Genomic DNA, 13595 nt, shown 5'->3' on the forward strand with positions numbered 1-13595 from the left:
CTTTTCTATAGGATTGACGTCAGGGCTTTGTGATACCACTCCAACACCTTGACTTTGTTGTCCTTAAGCCATTTTGCTACAACTTTGGAAGTATGCTTGGGGTCATATTCCATTTGGAAGACCCATTTGCGACCAAGCTTTAACTTCCTGACTGATGTCTTGAGATGTTGCTTCAATATATCCACATAATTTTCCTACCTCATGATGCTGTCTATTTTGTGAAGTGCACCGGTCCCTCCTGCAGCAAAGCACCCCCACAACATGATGCTGCCACTCCCATGCTTCACGGTTGGGATGGTGTTTTTCAGCTTGCAAGCTTTCCCCTTTTTCCTCCCAACATAACGATAGTCATTATGGCCAAACAGTTCTGTTTTTGTCATCAGAGCAGAGGACATTTCTCCAAAATTTACCATCTTTGTCCTCATGTGCAGTTGCAAACCGTAGTCTGGCTTTTTTATGGATGTTTTGGAGCATTGTTATGTCGATATAGGACTCATTTTACTGTGGATATTGATACTTTTGTACCCGTTTCCTCCAGCATCTTCAAGGTCCTTTGCTGTTCTCGGTTTTATTTGCACATTTCCACCAAAGTATGTTCATCTCTAGGAGACAGACTGCGTCTCCTTCCTGAGCGGTATGACAGCTGTGTGGTCCCATGGTGTTTATACTTGCGTACTATCGTTTGTACAGATGAACGTGGTACCTTCAGGCATTTGTAAATTGCTCCCAAGGATGAAACAGGTCTACAATTAGTTTTTCTGAGGTCTTGGCTGATTTCTTTCGATTTTCCCATGATGTCAAGCAAAGAGGCACTGAGTTTGAAGGTAGGCCTTGAAATACATCCACAGGTACACCTCCAATTGACTCAAATGATGTCAATTAGCCTATCAGAAGCTTCTAAAGCCATGACATCATTTTCTGGAATTTTCCAAGCTGTTTAAAGGCACAGGCAACTTAGTGTATGTAAACTCCTTCCCCATTGGAATTGTGATACCGTGAAGTAATCTGTCTGTAAACAATTGTGCATGACACAAGTAATTTTTCCAACAAGTCCTAACCGACTTGCAAAAACTATAGTTCGTTAACAAGAAATTTGTTGAGTGGTTGAAAAATGAGTTTTCATGACTCCAACCTAAGTGTATGTACACTCCCGACACTAACTGTATATATTTTTAATCCAACAGACTTGAGCTTTTGCTATTTCCTTCTTTTTTCCACTGCAGGTATCACCACAGTGCTCACCATGTCCACCATCATTACTGGAGTGAACGCCTCCATGCCCAGAGTGTCCTACATCAAGGCTGTGGACATCTACCTGTGGGTCAGCTTTGTGTTTGTCTTCCTATCCGTGCTGGAGTACGCTGCCGTCAACTACCTGTCCACCGTGCAGGACCGCAGGGAACGTAAGATGAGAGACGAGATAAGAGAAAGGGCCAGGTCACAGGTAATGAGATGCTACCATAGTACTGTGCATATAAGACAATTTTCAAAGAGTAACTGAATATCTCTTGTGAATACAGTTTGCTCTTAATTTCATGCAACTCGGTTGGACTGCGAGACACTGCTGACACATTACTTCCTCTTCTTTCTTAGGGCCTAACTTAATACATGCTAACACATGAATGTTTGGTCAAATGTCTCATTGACATGCATGATTTTAAAAAATGACAGGCATGCATCTCAAGTTAGTTTAGATCCATTTTTCCTGCCATAACCTCGGTCTTCCCCTTACCTTCTCTCCTTTCCTGCAGTCGCTGCCCTGCACCTGTGGCATGTCCCAGACCAGGACCATGATATTAGACGGGAACTACAGCGAGGCGGACACCAACAGCCTGGCCGGCTACACCTCGGGAACTATGGTGTCCGAGGAGGATGCGGAGATGCCACATGAGGTGATGAACGAGAAGCAGACTCCTGGGGAGCACATGGTGGTCCACCTGTCTGTCAGTAGCGAGTCCACAACCACCAAGAAGAAAGGTATCCGGGCCCTCAAAATTATCCAGAATACACATGCCATCGACAAGTACTCCAGGATGTTATTCCCTGGCTCCTATATCCTATTCAACTTCATCTACTGGTGTTCATACTGTATAGGAGCGTAGGGTCTACTGTATAGGTGCAGTATGGGCCCTGGTCAAAAGTAATGCACTATGTATTGAATAGGGTGCCATTTTGGGACACAGACTATGTTTATCATACGACTGTGTTTAACACACTCGCCATGGACAAGAGAAAGGCTAAGAGAGACTGCTATATGGGTTTACATGGACATTTTGATACTAATGGCCCATATTTGGATGGACTGCTAACTGGTTTGACTTGGGTACTGGCCCATATGAGACTGATCTATATGGGTTTATGTTTATTATGTATATTAAGGTAAGTGTGACTCACTCACGAATGACGAGGGAGATTGCGAAAGTCTGAGAGACGGAGACTGAGTTCTATGTGGATATTTGGCACTGATGGACAAAGAGAAAAGCCCCAGAGAGCGAGACCGAGACAGTCTTCATCATCCCACTGTAGTTTGTGAATTTCTGTCAATCGATTCCACAGGTTGATTCATAGTTCTGCAAGTACGCATCAGCTGTTGTTTAAAAACTCTTTTGTCCAAATAACTATCATTTCAAGTCTTTTGTACTCTGGGCTTGGCATTTGACAACAGAGGTGGTTCTACAATGTTGTTAGCTTTTCATTCAGGTCTATTTGGCATTCAGGTCTAAGTACCAGTTCAGTCTGTTGAAACAGCTCAGTGTTTAACAGAGTTGAGTTTAATGGTTGCGTACAAAATGGCACCCTATACTCTTTATAATGGACTACTCTGGGCAAAAGTAGTGCACTATATAGGAAATAGGGTGCCATTTGGGATGGACATGATGCTTTGGATTAGAGAATCTGCTACATACATATGTGAAATGTTATGATGCAATATACTACAGTGCAATATACTACAGTATATATATATGTGTATATATATATATATATATATATATATATATATATATATATATATATATATATATATATGGTTTGTGGTTCAAGTGAGGTCTTAGTGGTGCTAAAACAGCTGTGAAGTCATTAAAGCACAACAGTAACAATAATGTAGAGCATTTCAAGCTGTGAACACCAGTTACTGGGACATTTGTAGCTTACTGTGTAAAGGAACTGAGGAATTGTGTATAGATATGTATTTTCCTTTCTCTGATACCTCTCATATGGTCATTATTGTATGGTTATATGCCATTGTAAAAAAAAATGTAGGCCTACAATGTAAATATATAAATCTAAAAACAAATACCTTGTATCGTGCCACTGTAGCACTTAATAAGATTTGTGTAATGAATTACATGTTTAAAAACATCTAAGGTGTCCCATGCCATCGTACCTTAACAAGCTACAGCCACAAAAGGCAGCACATGGCTTTGCTTGAGATATTGACCTTAAATGTACAGTATAGAAGATTTTTGCCTAAAACGAAATATACTTTTATTTTGAGCACTAGAGGCTTTAATAGTCAGGTGATAAGCTGCAACCCTAAAATTAGATGAACGATTCTATTCTCATTCTAATTACGTGGCTGGAACAGCTTTTAGTAAACACTTTTTTTTTGTCAATGTGTGAGCAGAAATTGGCTTTAAGTAAATGCAGCTGTAGGCTTTCTTCACTAGACAAGTTCGCATTAGTTTTGTGAAACCATAATACTACTTTAGCCATTCCATTTTGAATAGGGACTCACTACAGGAAACTATTTTCCTGTATCACCATGTAGATATTTTTCATTATGAAAATAACATGTATTGTATAATTTGGTGGTATTAAAATATTATTGGTAAAATGTGTTTTATATGTTGCTGTTAGCATTTCTGTTCTGTTTGTTGCAAGCATTACAACTGTTCAGACTATTAAACTTCCCCCCTCCCCTGGCTTCTGCATCCTATTTAATTTACTGGTGTTCCTACTGTATAGGAGCAGTATGGCTATGGGAGCCTGGTGGATTGTGTGCCATTTGGGACGCCGACTATGTTGTTCATACTAGTGTGTTTAACACACAGCCAAGGACAAGAGGGACTGAAATTGGTGTCCCCTTCTCTCTCTCTCACACACACACACACACACACACACACACTTGCTCTGTCAATCAGACTGAGTCCAGAAGAACACGGTATCTGTCTAGCTCTTCAGCGCGCGCCTTTCCGTTTGAATTGTTGACGTAATACGCTCACGCCCCACGATTATCAATTGCTCTGCGGATTTGCTGCTCTCGTCTGGCTAAATCCGCTAAGGTTAGGCTATGCAGCTATCGCAGAGGCCTCTCCTACACTTCCTGCGTTATGCTAGAAGTTTACAGTGCATATTAGGTCATTTGTGGACAGGAACGCTAGCTGTTACTTTCACCAAATGCACAGGGATCTGTAAGTAATTTCATATCGTCTATTTCGGTTATTGGTAGGGCTGTTCATGTTATGGTTATTTGTACCTTAAATAGCATGATGACAAACGTATTATGGACTCCATCGTTACAATGTCACGTTGTCAGACTTCAGTAGTATCATATTATGGATATACATTTCCCTTTTGTAGACCTATATCACAATATATTTGAAGTCGAAGTCTCTATTATTAATATAGGTTTGAAAACGTCCCGAAATAGCTTGCCGTTTCAGTCGTATGGCTATTTCCATAAAATAGATTTGGATACAGGCAAATGATCAAGTCTTGGGGCAAAGATTGCAGATCCGAATCGTTTCAGTCAATATACAATTATAAAGCCACTGGGGAGCGATGCAATGTAACGTTAGTGAGGGCGTGAAAGATATCAATCATGTTGCAAGTCCGTTTACGAAGCGTGAACTGTCAAAAAAACAGATGGCGGGGCGGGGAGTAACTTACCCGTAAACTCTGAAAGTACATTTTTAAGTTTTGTCTATTAGACTATTATTGGCTTTGAAACGTAGGTAAAGTTGACTTTCTCCATTAATATAGCGCTTACATTTTTACTATATGTGTTCTTTCCATTTTTCTGTTACTCTATATTGTGGCTCGTTAGAGAACATACAAGAGGCACAGTTTAGTATAACTTCCCTAAAAGGGGGATACGTGGGGAGTTTTGATCTGTCGGAGAAAATGAGTCACTCAGAAAAATTAGTTTGGCTTCATTTTCTGACCTGTGGAGAAAAAAAGAAAGCGCTGTGGTGCCCATGTGCCTTCAGACCACCCCTTCTTTCCTTCCTAACATTGCGTTATCATGACTAGGCCTACAATTTACACTATTCTAGTCAAGGATTTCAATCCCCTTGAGAGAGGAGCCTAGTAGAAACAGATTTGAGCCTAGTAGAAACAAAGATTTCTGTGTTTTTAAAAGCACATTTTTTTTACAGACATCACAATGACAAGGTCTGCAGCGAGACTGAGTTAAGCCATCTGACAAATACACCTTATTACACTACAAGTATCATTGATATGTAAACACACACTCAGCAAGTATGCAAATACATACATATGCTATATTGTCTGGTGAGTGCAATAACGTAACACCCTCATTCCTTCAAACCAGGAGTCAACAGTGCACCACTGACTGAAGTATGAGGATTACATCAGTTCAATGATTTATTTTGTGGTGGTGTCTCCTTGAAACAGATATGTTGTGGTAGATCCTCCCTAGTAAGGTATTGCCAATCTTCTCTAAAGAAACCGACGAACCAAGAAGTAGGCCTAGACCTATTGTTGTTGTTGTAGTTTTACTCACAGAAAAACAACATGAAGCAGTATAATTTCTCGTCTGTGTTGTGGCCATGTTGAGAGTATAGATTATTTGATGAATTGTGGGTAAATTGTGACTGACTGATCTACAAATAATGAGTAGGTATTTATGATGCAAGGTGATTTGTTGATCAGTCAATCTTCAGTCTCCGATTTCGGCTGCCATGCCAAACAAGCCCATCTCCAGTCCATCACCTGACTAACCTTCGGTTACCAATGCACTATATACAGCACTATATGCACTATATACTACATACTAAACCTCTCTCTCCTCTCTGTGTTTCGCCTCAGTCTGGCTCCCACATGACTGAGCAGGAGCAGCAGGAGTTTATTGATAGCCTGGAGGCAGTTCAGTCCTGGATACATGTCGTTCAGGAGAGGCTCCGGGTCAATGACAACACCCAGGGCCCCCGAGCAGCCCTGCAGGCCAGGCTCAGAGAGACAGAGGTGAAACCTAACCACTGACACAGAACTCTAACCAGGGATGGGAATAAATTACAGCTACAAAATATAACTACAAAATACCTGAAAGACCAATGTATCAAAATATAAGATACTTTTGTATTTAATTCAAATGCATGTATTTTAAAATACAAAATTGATTAGCAAGTAGCTGGCTGAATAGCAACATTCTTAGTAACAGTTAGAGAAAAGTTTTGCTCTGACTGTGATATGTCGTTTATCTACCTTAGTTGAATGCACTGTCACTCTGGATAAGATTGGCCTTGTTTCTGGGCGGAGCTCATTAGAGTAAAACTCAGAATGCTTTGAAATTTTTACATATAGTTACAGTGCATTCGAAAAGTGTTCAGACCCCTTGACTTTTTCCACATTGTTATGTTACAGCCTTATTCTTATGTTGATTAAATTGTTTTCTACCCCTCTACACACAATACCCCATAATGACAAAGCAAAAACAGGTTTTTAGATTTTAAAATGTAAATGTGACATAATTTTTTTTTTTTTAAATGTATACATAAGTATTCAGACACTTTACTCAGTACTTTGTTGAAGCAACTTTGTCAGCGATTACAGCCTTTAGTCTTCTTGGCACTCCTGTATTTGGGGAGTTTCTCCCATTCTTCTGTGCGGATCTTCTCAAGCTCTGTCAGGTTGGATGGGGAGCATCTCTGCACAGCTATTTTCAGGTCTCTCCAGAGATGTTTGATCAGGTTCAAGTCTGGGCTCTGGCTGGGCCATTCAAGGACATTCAGAGACTTGTCCCGAAACCACTCCTGCATTGTGTTGGCTGTGTGCTTAGGGTTGTTGTCCTCTTTGAAGGTGAACCGTTGCCCCCAGTCTGAGGTCCTGAGCGCTCTGGAGCAGGTTTTTATCAAGGATTTCTCTGTACTTTGCTCTGTTAATTTCCCCCTCTATCCCGACTAGTCTCCCAGACCCTGAAAATGAAAAACATTCCCACAGCTTAATGCTGCCACCACCATGCTTCATGGTATTGATGGTATTGGCAAGGTTATGAGCGGTGCCTGCTTTCTTCCAGATGTGACGCTTGACATTCAGGCCGAAGAGTTCAATCTTGGTTTCATCACAATAGAGAATCTTGTTTCTCATGGTCTGAGAGTCCTTTAGGTGCCTTTAGGCAAATTCAAAGCGGGCTGTCATGTGGCTTTTTACTCAGGAGTAGCTGCCATCTGGCCACTCTATCATAAAGGGCTGATTGGTGGAGTGCTGCAGAGATGGTTGTCCTTCTGGAAGGTTCTCCCATCTCCACAGAGGATCTTGTCCAATCAATTGAATTTACCACAGGTGGACTCCAATCAAGTTGTAGAAACAGCTCAAGGGTGATTAATGGAACAGGATGCACCTGAGCTCAATTTCAAATCTCATAGCAAAGGGTCTGAAATACTGAAGTAAATAAGGTATTTATATTATTTATTTATTTTTAATACATTTGCAAACATTCCTAAAAAACTGTTTTTGTTTTATTATGGGGTTTTGTGTGTAGATTAAATCAATTTATTTTTAGAACAAGACCACAATCAGTGGAGGCTGCTGAGGGGAGAACGGCTCATAATAATGGCTGTAACGGAGCAAATGGAATGGCATCGAAACCATAAGTTTGATGTATTTGATACCATTCCACTGATTCTGCTTCAGTCATTACCATGAGCCGTTCTCCCCAATTAAGGTGCCACCAACCTCCTGTGGCTGTAACGTAACATAATGTGGAAAAAAGTGAACGGGTCTGAATACTTTCCGAATGCACTGTAATGTACCAGATGCTCTTATCACAACAGTGCGATCAGACATTTGATACCAATGCAGGCTGAAAGGGGGCCACAAAATTGTGAACCACTATGGGGGGAAAAAATGGTATAGAAAATTATTTTTTATTTTGAAAATGCATATTTCAGCTTTTGAAAGTATCCTGCATTGGAGATACAAAATGCATTGGAGTGTAGTTCAGCCCAGTGTAATTAAACATACAAAATACTCCCAGTCTCTGACCCCAACTAACCACTGACACGGTCTTAGGAGATGATGTGAGCAAAACTCAGCCCTAACTAACCAGTCATACTTGCTCAGAGGGGAAAGAGGTGAGACCAAACCCTAACTTCTGAACGAGGATCAAAGACGTGTTTCACACTATTCAGCCAGTTTGAACCATTCTCTGCAGGCTCAGATAAGTCTTTTCAAATTGTCCTTTCCAACATGGCTGTTATGACTGCCCTCAACCGATCCCTCACCTTTAACTCCTGTAATACAGTAGGACACTGGTATGTGACACCAGAGTCCAGTTTTCCTTTTTCGTTCAGATGCTTCCACCACTCACTCAGTTTCATTGCCCCTGAGGGACGCTTCTGTATACTTTTTAAATTGTTTTATATATATACATACATACATACATACATACACACACACACACAGTTGAAGTCGTAAGTTTACATACACTTAGTTTGGAGTCATGAAAACTCGTTTTTCAACCACTCCACAAATCTCTTGTTAGCAAACTATAGTTTTGGCAAGTTGGTTAGGATATCTACTTTGTGCATGACACAAGTCATTTTTCCAACAAATGTTTACAGACCGATTATTTCACTCATAATGCACTGTATCACAATTCCAGTGGGTCAGAAGTTTGCATACACTAAGTTGACTGTGCATTTAAACAGCTTGGAAATTTCCAGAAAATGATGTAATGGCTTTAGAAGCTTCTGATAGGCTAATTGACATAATTTGAGTCAATTGAGGTGTACTTGTGGATGTATTTCAAGGCCTACCTTCAAACTCAGTGCCTCTTTGCTTGACATCATGGGAAAATCTAAAGAAATCAGCTAAGACTTCAGAAAAAAATGGTATACCTTCGCAACGATGATTCATCCTTGACAGCTATTTCCAAATGCCTGAAGGTACCACGTTCATCTGTACAAACGATAGTACGCAAATATAAACACCATGGGACCATGTAGCCGTCATACTGCTCAGGAAGGAGACGCAGTCTGTCTCCTAGAGATGAACGTACTTGGGTGCGAGAAGTGCAAATCAATCCCAGAACAACAGCAAAGGACCTTGTGTAGATGTTGGAGGAAACGGGAACAAAAGTATCAATATCCACAGTAAAACAAGTCCTATATCGACAACCTGAAAGGCCACTCAGCAAGGAAGAAGCCACTGCTTCAAAACCTCCATTAAAAAAAGCCAGACTACAGTTTGCAACTGCACTGCATGGGGACAAAGATGGTACTCTTCGGAGAAATGTCCTCTGGTCTGATGAAACAAAAATAGAACTGTTTGGCCATAATGACTATGTTTGGAGGAAAAGGGGGGACACTTGCAAGCCGAAGAACACCATCCCAACTGTGAAGCACGAGGGTGGCAGCATCATGTTGTGGGGGTGCTTTGCTGCAGTAGGGACTGATGAACGTCACAAAATAGATGGCATCACGAGGAGGGGAAATGATGTGGATATATTGAAGCAACATCTCCAGACATCAGTCAGGAAGTTAAAGCTTGGTCACAAATGGGTCTTCCAAATGGACAATGACCCCAAGTATACTTCCAAAGTTGTGGGAAAATGGCTCAAGGACTACAAAGTCAAGGTATTGGAGTGGCCATCACAAAGCTCTGACCTCATCCTATAGACCATTTGTGGGCAGAACTGAAAAGGAAGGTGTGTGCGAGCCAAGAGGCCTACAAACCTGACTCAGTTACACCAACTCTGTCAGGAGGAACAGGACAAAATTCACCCAACTCATTGTGGGAAGCTTGTGGAAGGCTACCTGAAATGTTTGACCTAAGTTAAGCAATTGAAAGGCAATGCTACCAAATACTACTAATACTTGAGTGTAAACTTGTAAACTTCTGACCCACTGGGAATGTGACGAAAGAAATAATAGCTGAAATGAATAATTCTCTCCTATTTATTCTGACATTTCACATTCTTAAAATAAAGTGGTGATCCTAGCTGACCTAAAACAGGGAATTTTACTAGGATTAAATGTCAGTAATTGTGAAAAACTGGGTTTAAATGTATTTGGCTAAGGTGTATGTAAATTCCGACTTCGATTGTACATACATACACTCTACTGGTCAAAAGTTTTAGAACTGTCACGCCCTGACCTTAGAGCCTTTTTATGTCTCTATTTGGTTTGGTCAGGGTGTGATTTGGGGTGGGTGTTCTATGTTTTTGTTTTCTATGATTTTTGTATTTCTATGTTTTGGCTAGGTATGGTTCTCAATCAGGGATAGCTGTCTATTGTTGTCTCTGATTGGTAACCATACTTAGGTAGCCCTTTCCCTCCTTTCAGTATGGGAAGTTAACTTTGTTTGTGGCACATAGCCTTAAGCTTCACGGTTGTTTTGTATTGTTTTTGTGGGCGTCATCCTAATAAAAAGGAATATGTACGCTCGCCACGCTGCGCTTTGGTCTACTTCATTTGACGGCCGTGACAAGAACACCTACTCATTCAAGGGTTTTTCTTTATTTTTACTATTTTTTTACATTGTAGAATAATAGTGAAGACATCAAAACTATGAAATAACACAAATGGAATCATGTAGTAACCAAAAAATGTAATCCAAATGTATTTGAGTCTTCAAATAGCCACCCTTTGCCTTCATGACAGCTTTGCACACTCTTGACATTCTCTCAACCAGCTTCCATGGAATGCATTTAAATTAAAAAGTAAAAAGTTAATGTGTGGAATTCCGTTCCTCAAATCCAATCGGCTGTGTTGTGACAAGGTAGGGGAGATATACAACATATCGCCGTATTTGGTAAAAGTCCAAGTCCATATTATGGGAAGAACAGCTCAAATAAGCAAAGAGAAATGACAGTCCATCATTACTTTAAGACACGAAGGTCAGTCAATCCAGAAAATGTCAAGAACTTTGAAAGTTTCTTCAAATGCAGTTGCAAAAACCATCAAGTGCTATGATGAAACTGGCTCTCATGAGGACCTCCACAGGAGTGGAAGACCCAGAGTTACCTGTGCTGGAGAGGATAAGTTCAGTAGAGTTACTAGCCTCAGAAATTGCAGCCCAAATAAATGTTTCACAGAGTTCAAATAACAGACACATCTCAACATCAACTGTTCAGAGGAGACTGCTTGAATCAGGCCTTCATGGTCAAATTGCTGCAAAGAAAACACTACTAAAGAACACCAATAAGGAGAAGAGACTTGCTTTGGCCAAGAAACACGAGCAATGGACATTAGACCGGTGGAAATCTGTCCTTTGGTGTGATGAGTCGAAATTTGAGGTTTTTGGTTCCAAGCGCCATGTCTTTGTGAGATGTGGTGTGGGTGAACGGATGATCTTCGCATATATATTTCCCAACGTGAAGCATGGAGGAGGAGGTGTGATGGTGCTTTGCTGGTGACACTGTCGGTGATTTATTTAGAATTCAAGGCACACTTAACCAGCATGGCTACCACAGCATTCTGTAGCGATACGCCATCCTTTCTGGTTAGCGCTTCGTCCCACTATCATTTGTTTTTCAACAGGACAATGACCCAACACACCTCCAGGCGGTGTAAGGGCTATTTTACGAAGGAGAGTGACGGAGGGCTGCATCAGATGACCTGTCCTCCACAATCCCCCAACCTCAATCCATTTTGAGATGGTTTGGGATGAGTCGGACTGCAGAGTGAAGGAAAAGCAGCCAACAAGTTCTCAGCATATGTGGGAACTCCTTCAAGACTGTTGAAAAAGCAATCCAGGTGAAGCTGGTTGAGAGAATGCCAAGGGTGTCCAATGCTGTCATCAAGGCAACGTGTGGCTATTTGACGAATCTCAAATATAAAATATAGTTAAATCAAACCCCTTTCTTTGGATACTACATGATTCCATATGTGTTATTTAATAGCTTTGATGTCTTCACTATTATTCTACAAAGTAGAAAATAGTAAAAATATGGAAAACCCCTTGCATGAGTAGATTTTCTAAAACTTTTGGCTGGTAGTGTATATAGTTAGGGTTTCAAAGAGCCGTAAACCTTCCTGGAAATTTCCGGAAATTTTCCATGGGAAGTTAAGCCCTGGAATTTGGGGAATTTTGTTTAATTCATAAAAAGTTAGCATTTAACAGTGAACCTTTTTTTTGTGGGATACAGATGAGGCAATTCTAGGTCTTGTGGCATATTTTGGTTAAACTATCCCCAATTCAATGGAATTTCATCCTTCTGCATGCACAGTGCATGCTTCCATCACATGTACAGCTGATTCTCAAGATCTTGCACACTAATGAGATGCTATTGAGCCCACACTACTACACTGTCTGAGCCAAGGTTTACATTCTTGCTGGTAAGTTGTGATTACAATACTGGATGGGGTGAAAATATTTTATGACGTACATCATTTTTTTGTTAACTTGTAAATCGTAGCGTACAGCAAAGTGTGATTAAATAATTTCTAACTTGTTAACAATTTCTGCAAGTTAGTTTTTGCCACAATGTAGGTTTTAGCTTGCTTGAGCCTGCTAACTGAGAAGTGTTAATTCACCTGTTTCCATACATGTTTCATTTTAAAATATGTATCTTACAAAGGAGTTGTTTAATCTAACTGCTTAACTATTTGTCTGTACATGGATTTGTGTGTGTGTATATGTATGTATATACATGTCCACACATCAGATACTGCCTGTGGCATTAAAAAAAAAAAAAAAAAAGTGTGTGTGTGTGTGTATATATATTTATTTATTTATTTATTTATTTTATTTTTTTAATTTAATTATTTATTTATTATTTTTTAATGCCACAGGCAGTATCTGATGTGTGGACACATTTCACTGCAGCTAATGTAGAAGGAAAAGCTGTGTACATTTGCAAATACTGTGCCAAATCATATGTGAAGAATGCAACAAAGATGCAGAATCATCTGGTCAAGTTCACAAAGTTTCCTCAGCACTCACAACATGCAACATCTGACAAAAGTCAATCTACTTCTATTCGAAGTGAAAATGATGAATCAGACACCTTATCAATAGTGACCGCTCATGGTCCTCCTGAAATCAGAAGTTTTTTTGACTCAATGGAGGAATTTAGTCAGAGAAATGCTGATGAATGTCTTGCTTGAGTTGTGTATGCAACTGCTTCACCTCTGATGCTCACAGGCAATGTGGATTGGAAGATATTTCTGAATGTTCTTGGCCCAGCATACACCCCTCCAACCAGACATGCTTTATCTACTCATTTGCTGGATGCAGAGTTCAACAAAGTTCAAGTGAAGGTCAAGCAAATCATAGTGAAAGCAGACTGTATTGCAATCATCGCTGATGGGTGGTCGACTGTTCGTGGGCAAGGAATAATTAACTACATCTCAACCTGTATTCTACAAGAGCACAGACACAAGGGTCAACAGACACACTGGTCTCTACAT

The 13595-nt window shown here is 40.3% G+C and overlaps 2 protein-coding genes across 2 annotated transcripts in view; both read left to right on the top strand.

Moving 5' to 3' along the window:
- LOC110497641 (gamma-aminobutyric acid receptor subunit rho-2-like) overlaps positions 1–2949 on the top strand; it is a 35235-nt gene extending 32286 nt beyond the window's left edge. Inside the window, exons 8-9 of the mRNA XM_021573885.3 lie at positions 1224–1444; positions 1752–2949. Coding sequence (XP_021429560.1) covers positions 1224–1444; positions 1752–2102 — 572 coding nt within the window. The 3' untranslated portion in view covers positions 2103–2949. The remainder of the gene's footprint in view (positions 1–1223; positions 1445–1751) is intronic.
- A 1308-nt stretch (positions 2950–4257) lies between these two features.
- LOC110497642 (nesprin-3) overlaps positions 4258–13595 on the top strand; it is a 47068-nt gene continuing 37730 nt past the window's right edge. The window contains exons 1-2 of the mRNA XM_021573886.3: positions 4258–4412; positions 6052–6207. Of these exons, the coding sequence (XP_021429561.3) occupies positions 6064–6207 (144 nt within the window). The 5' untranslated portion in view covers positions 4258–4412; positions 6052–6063. The remainder of the gene's footprint in view (positions 4413–6051; positions 6208–13595) is intronic.

The sequence above is a fragment of the Oncorhynchus mykiss genome, chromosome 19 (assembly GCF_057628025.1).
Source record: "Oncorhynchus mykiss isolate SJ-2025 chromosome 19, ASM5762802v1, whole genome shotgun sequence".
Lineage (NCBI taxonomy): Eukaryota > Metazoa > Chordata > Actinopteri > Salmoniformes > Salmonidae > Oncorhynchus > Oncorhynchus mykiss.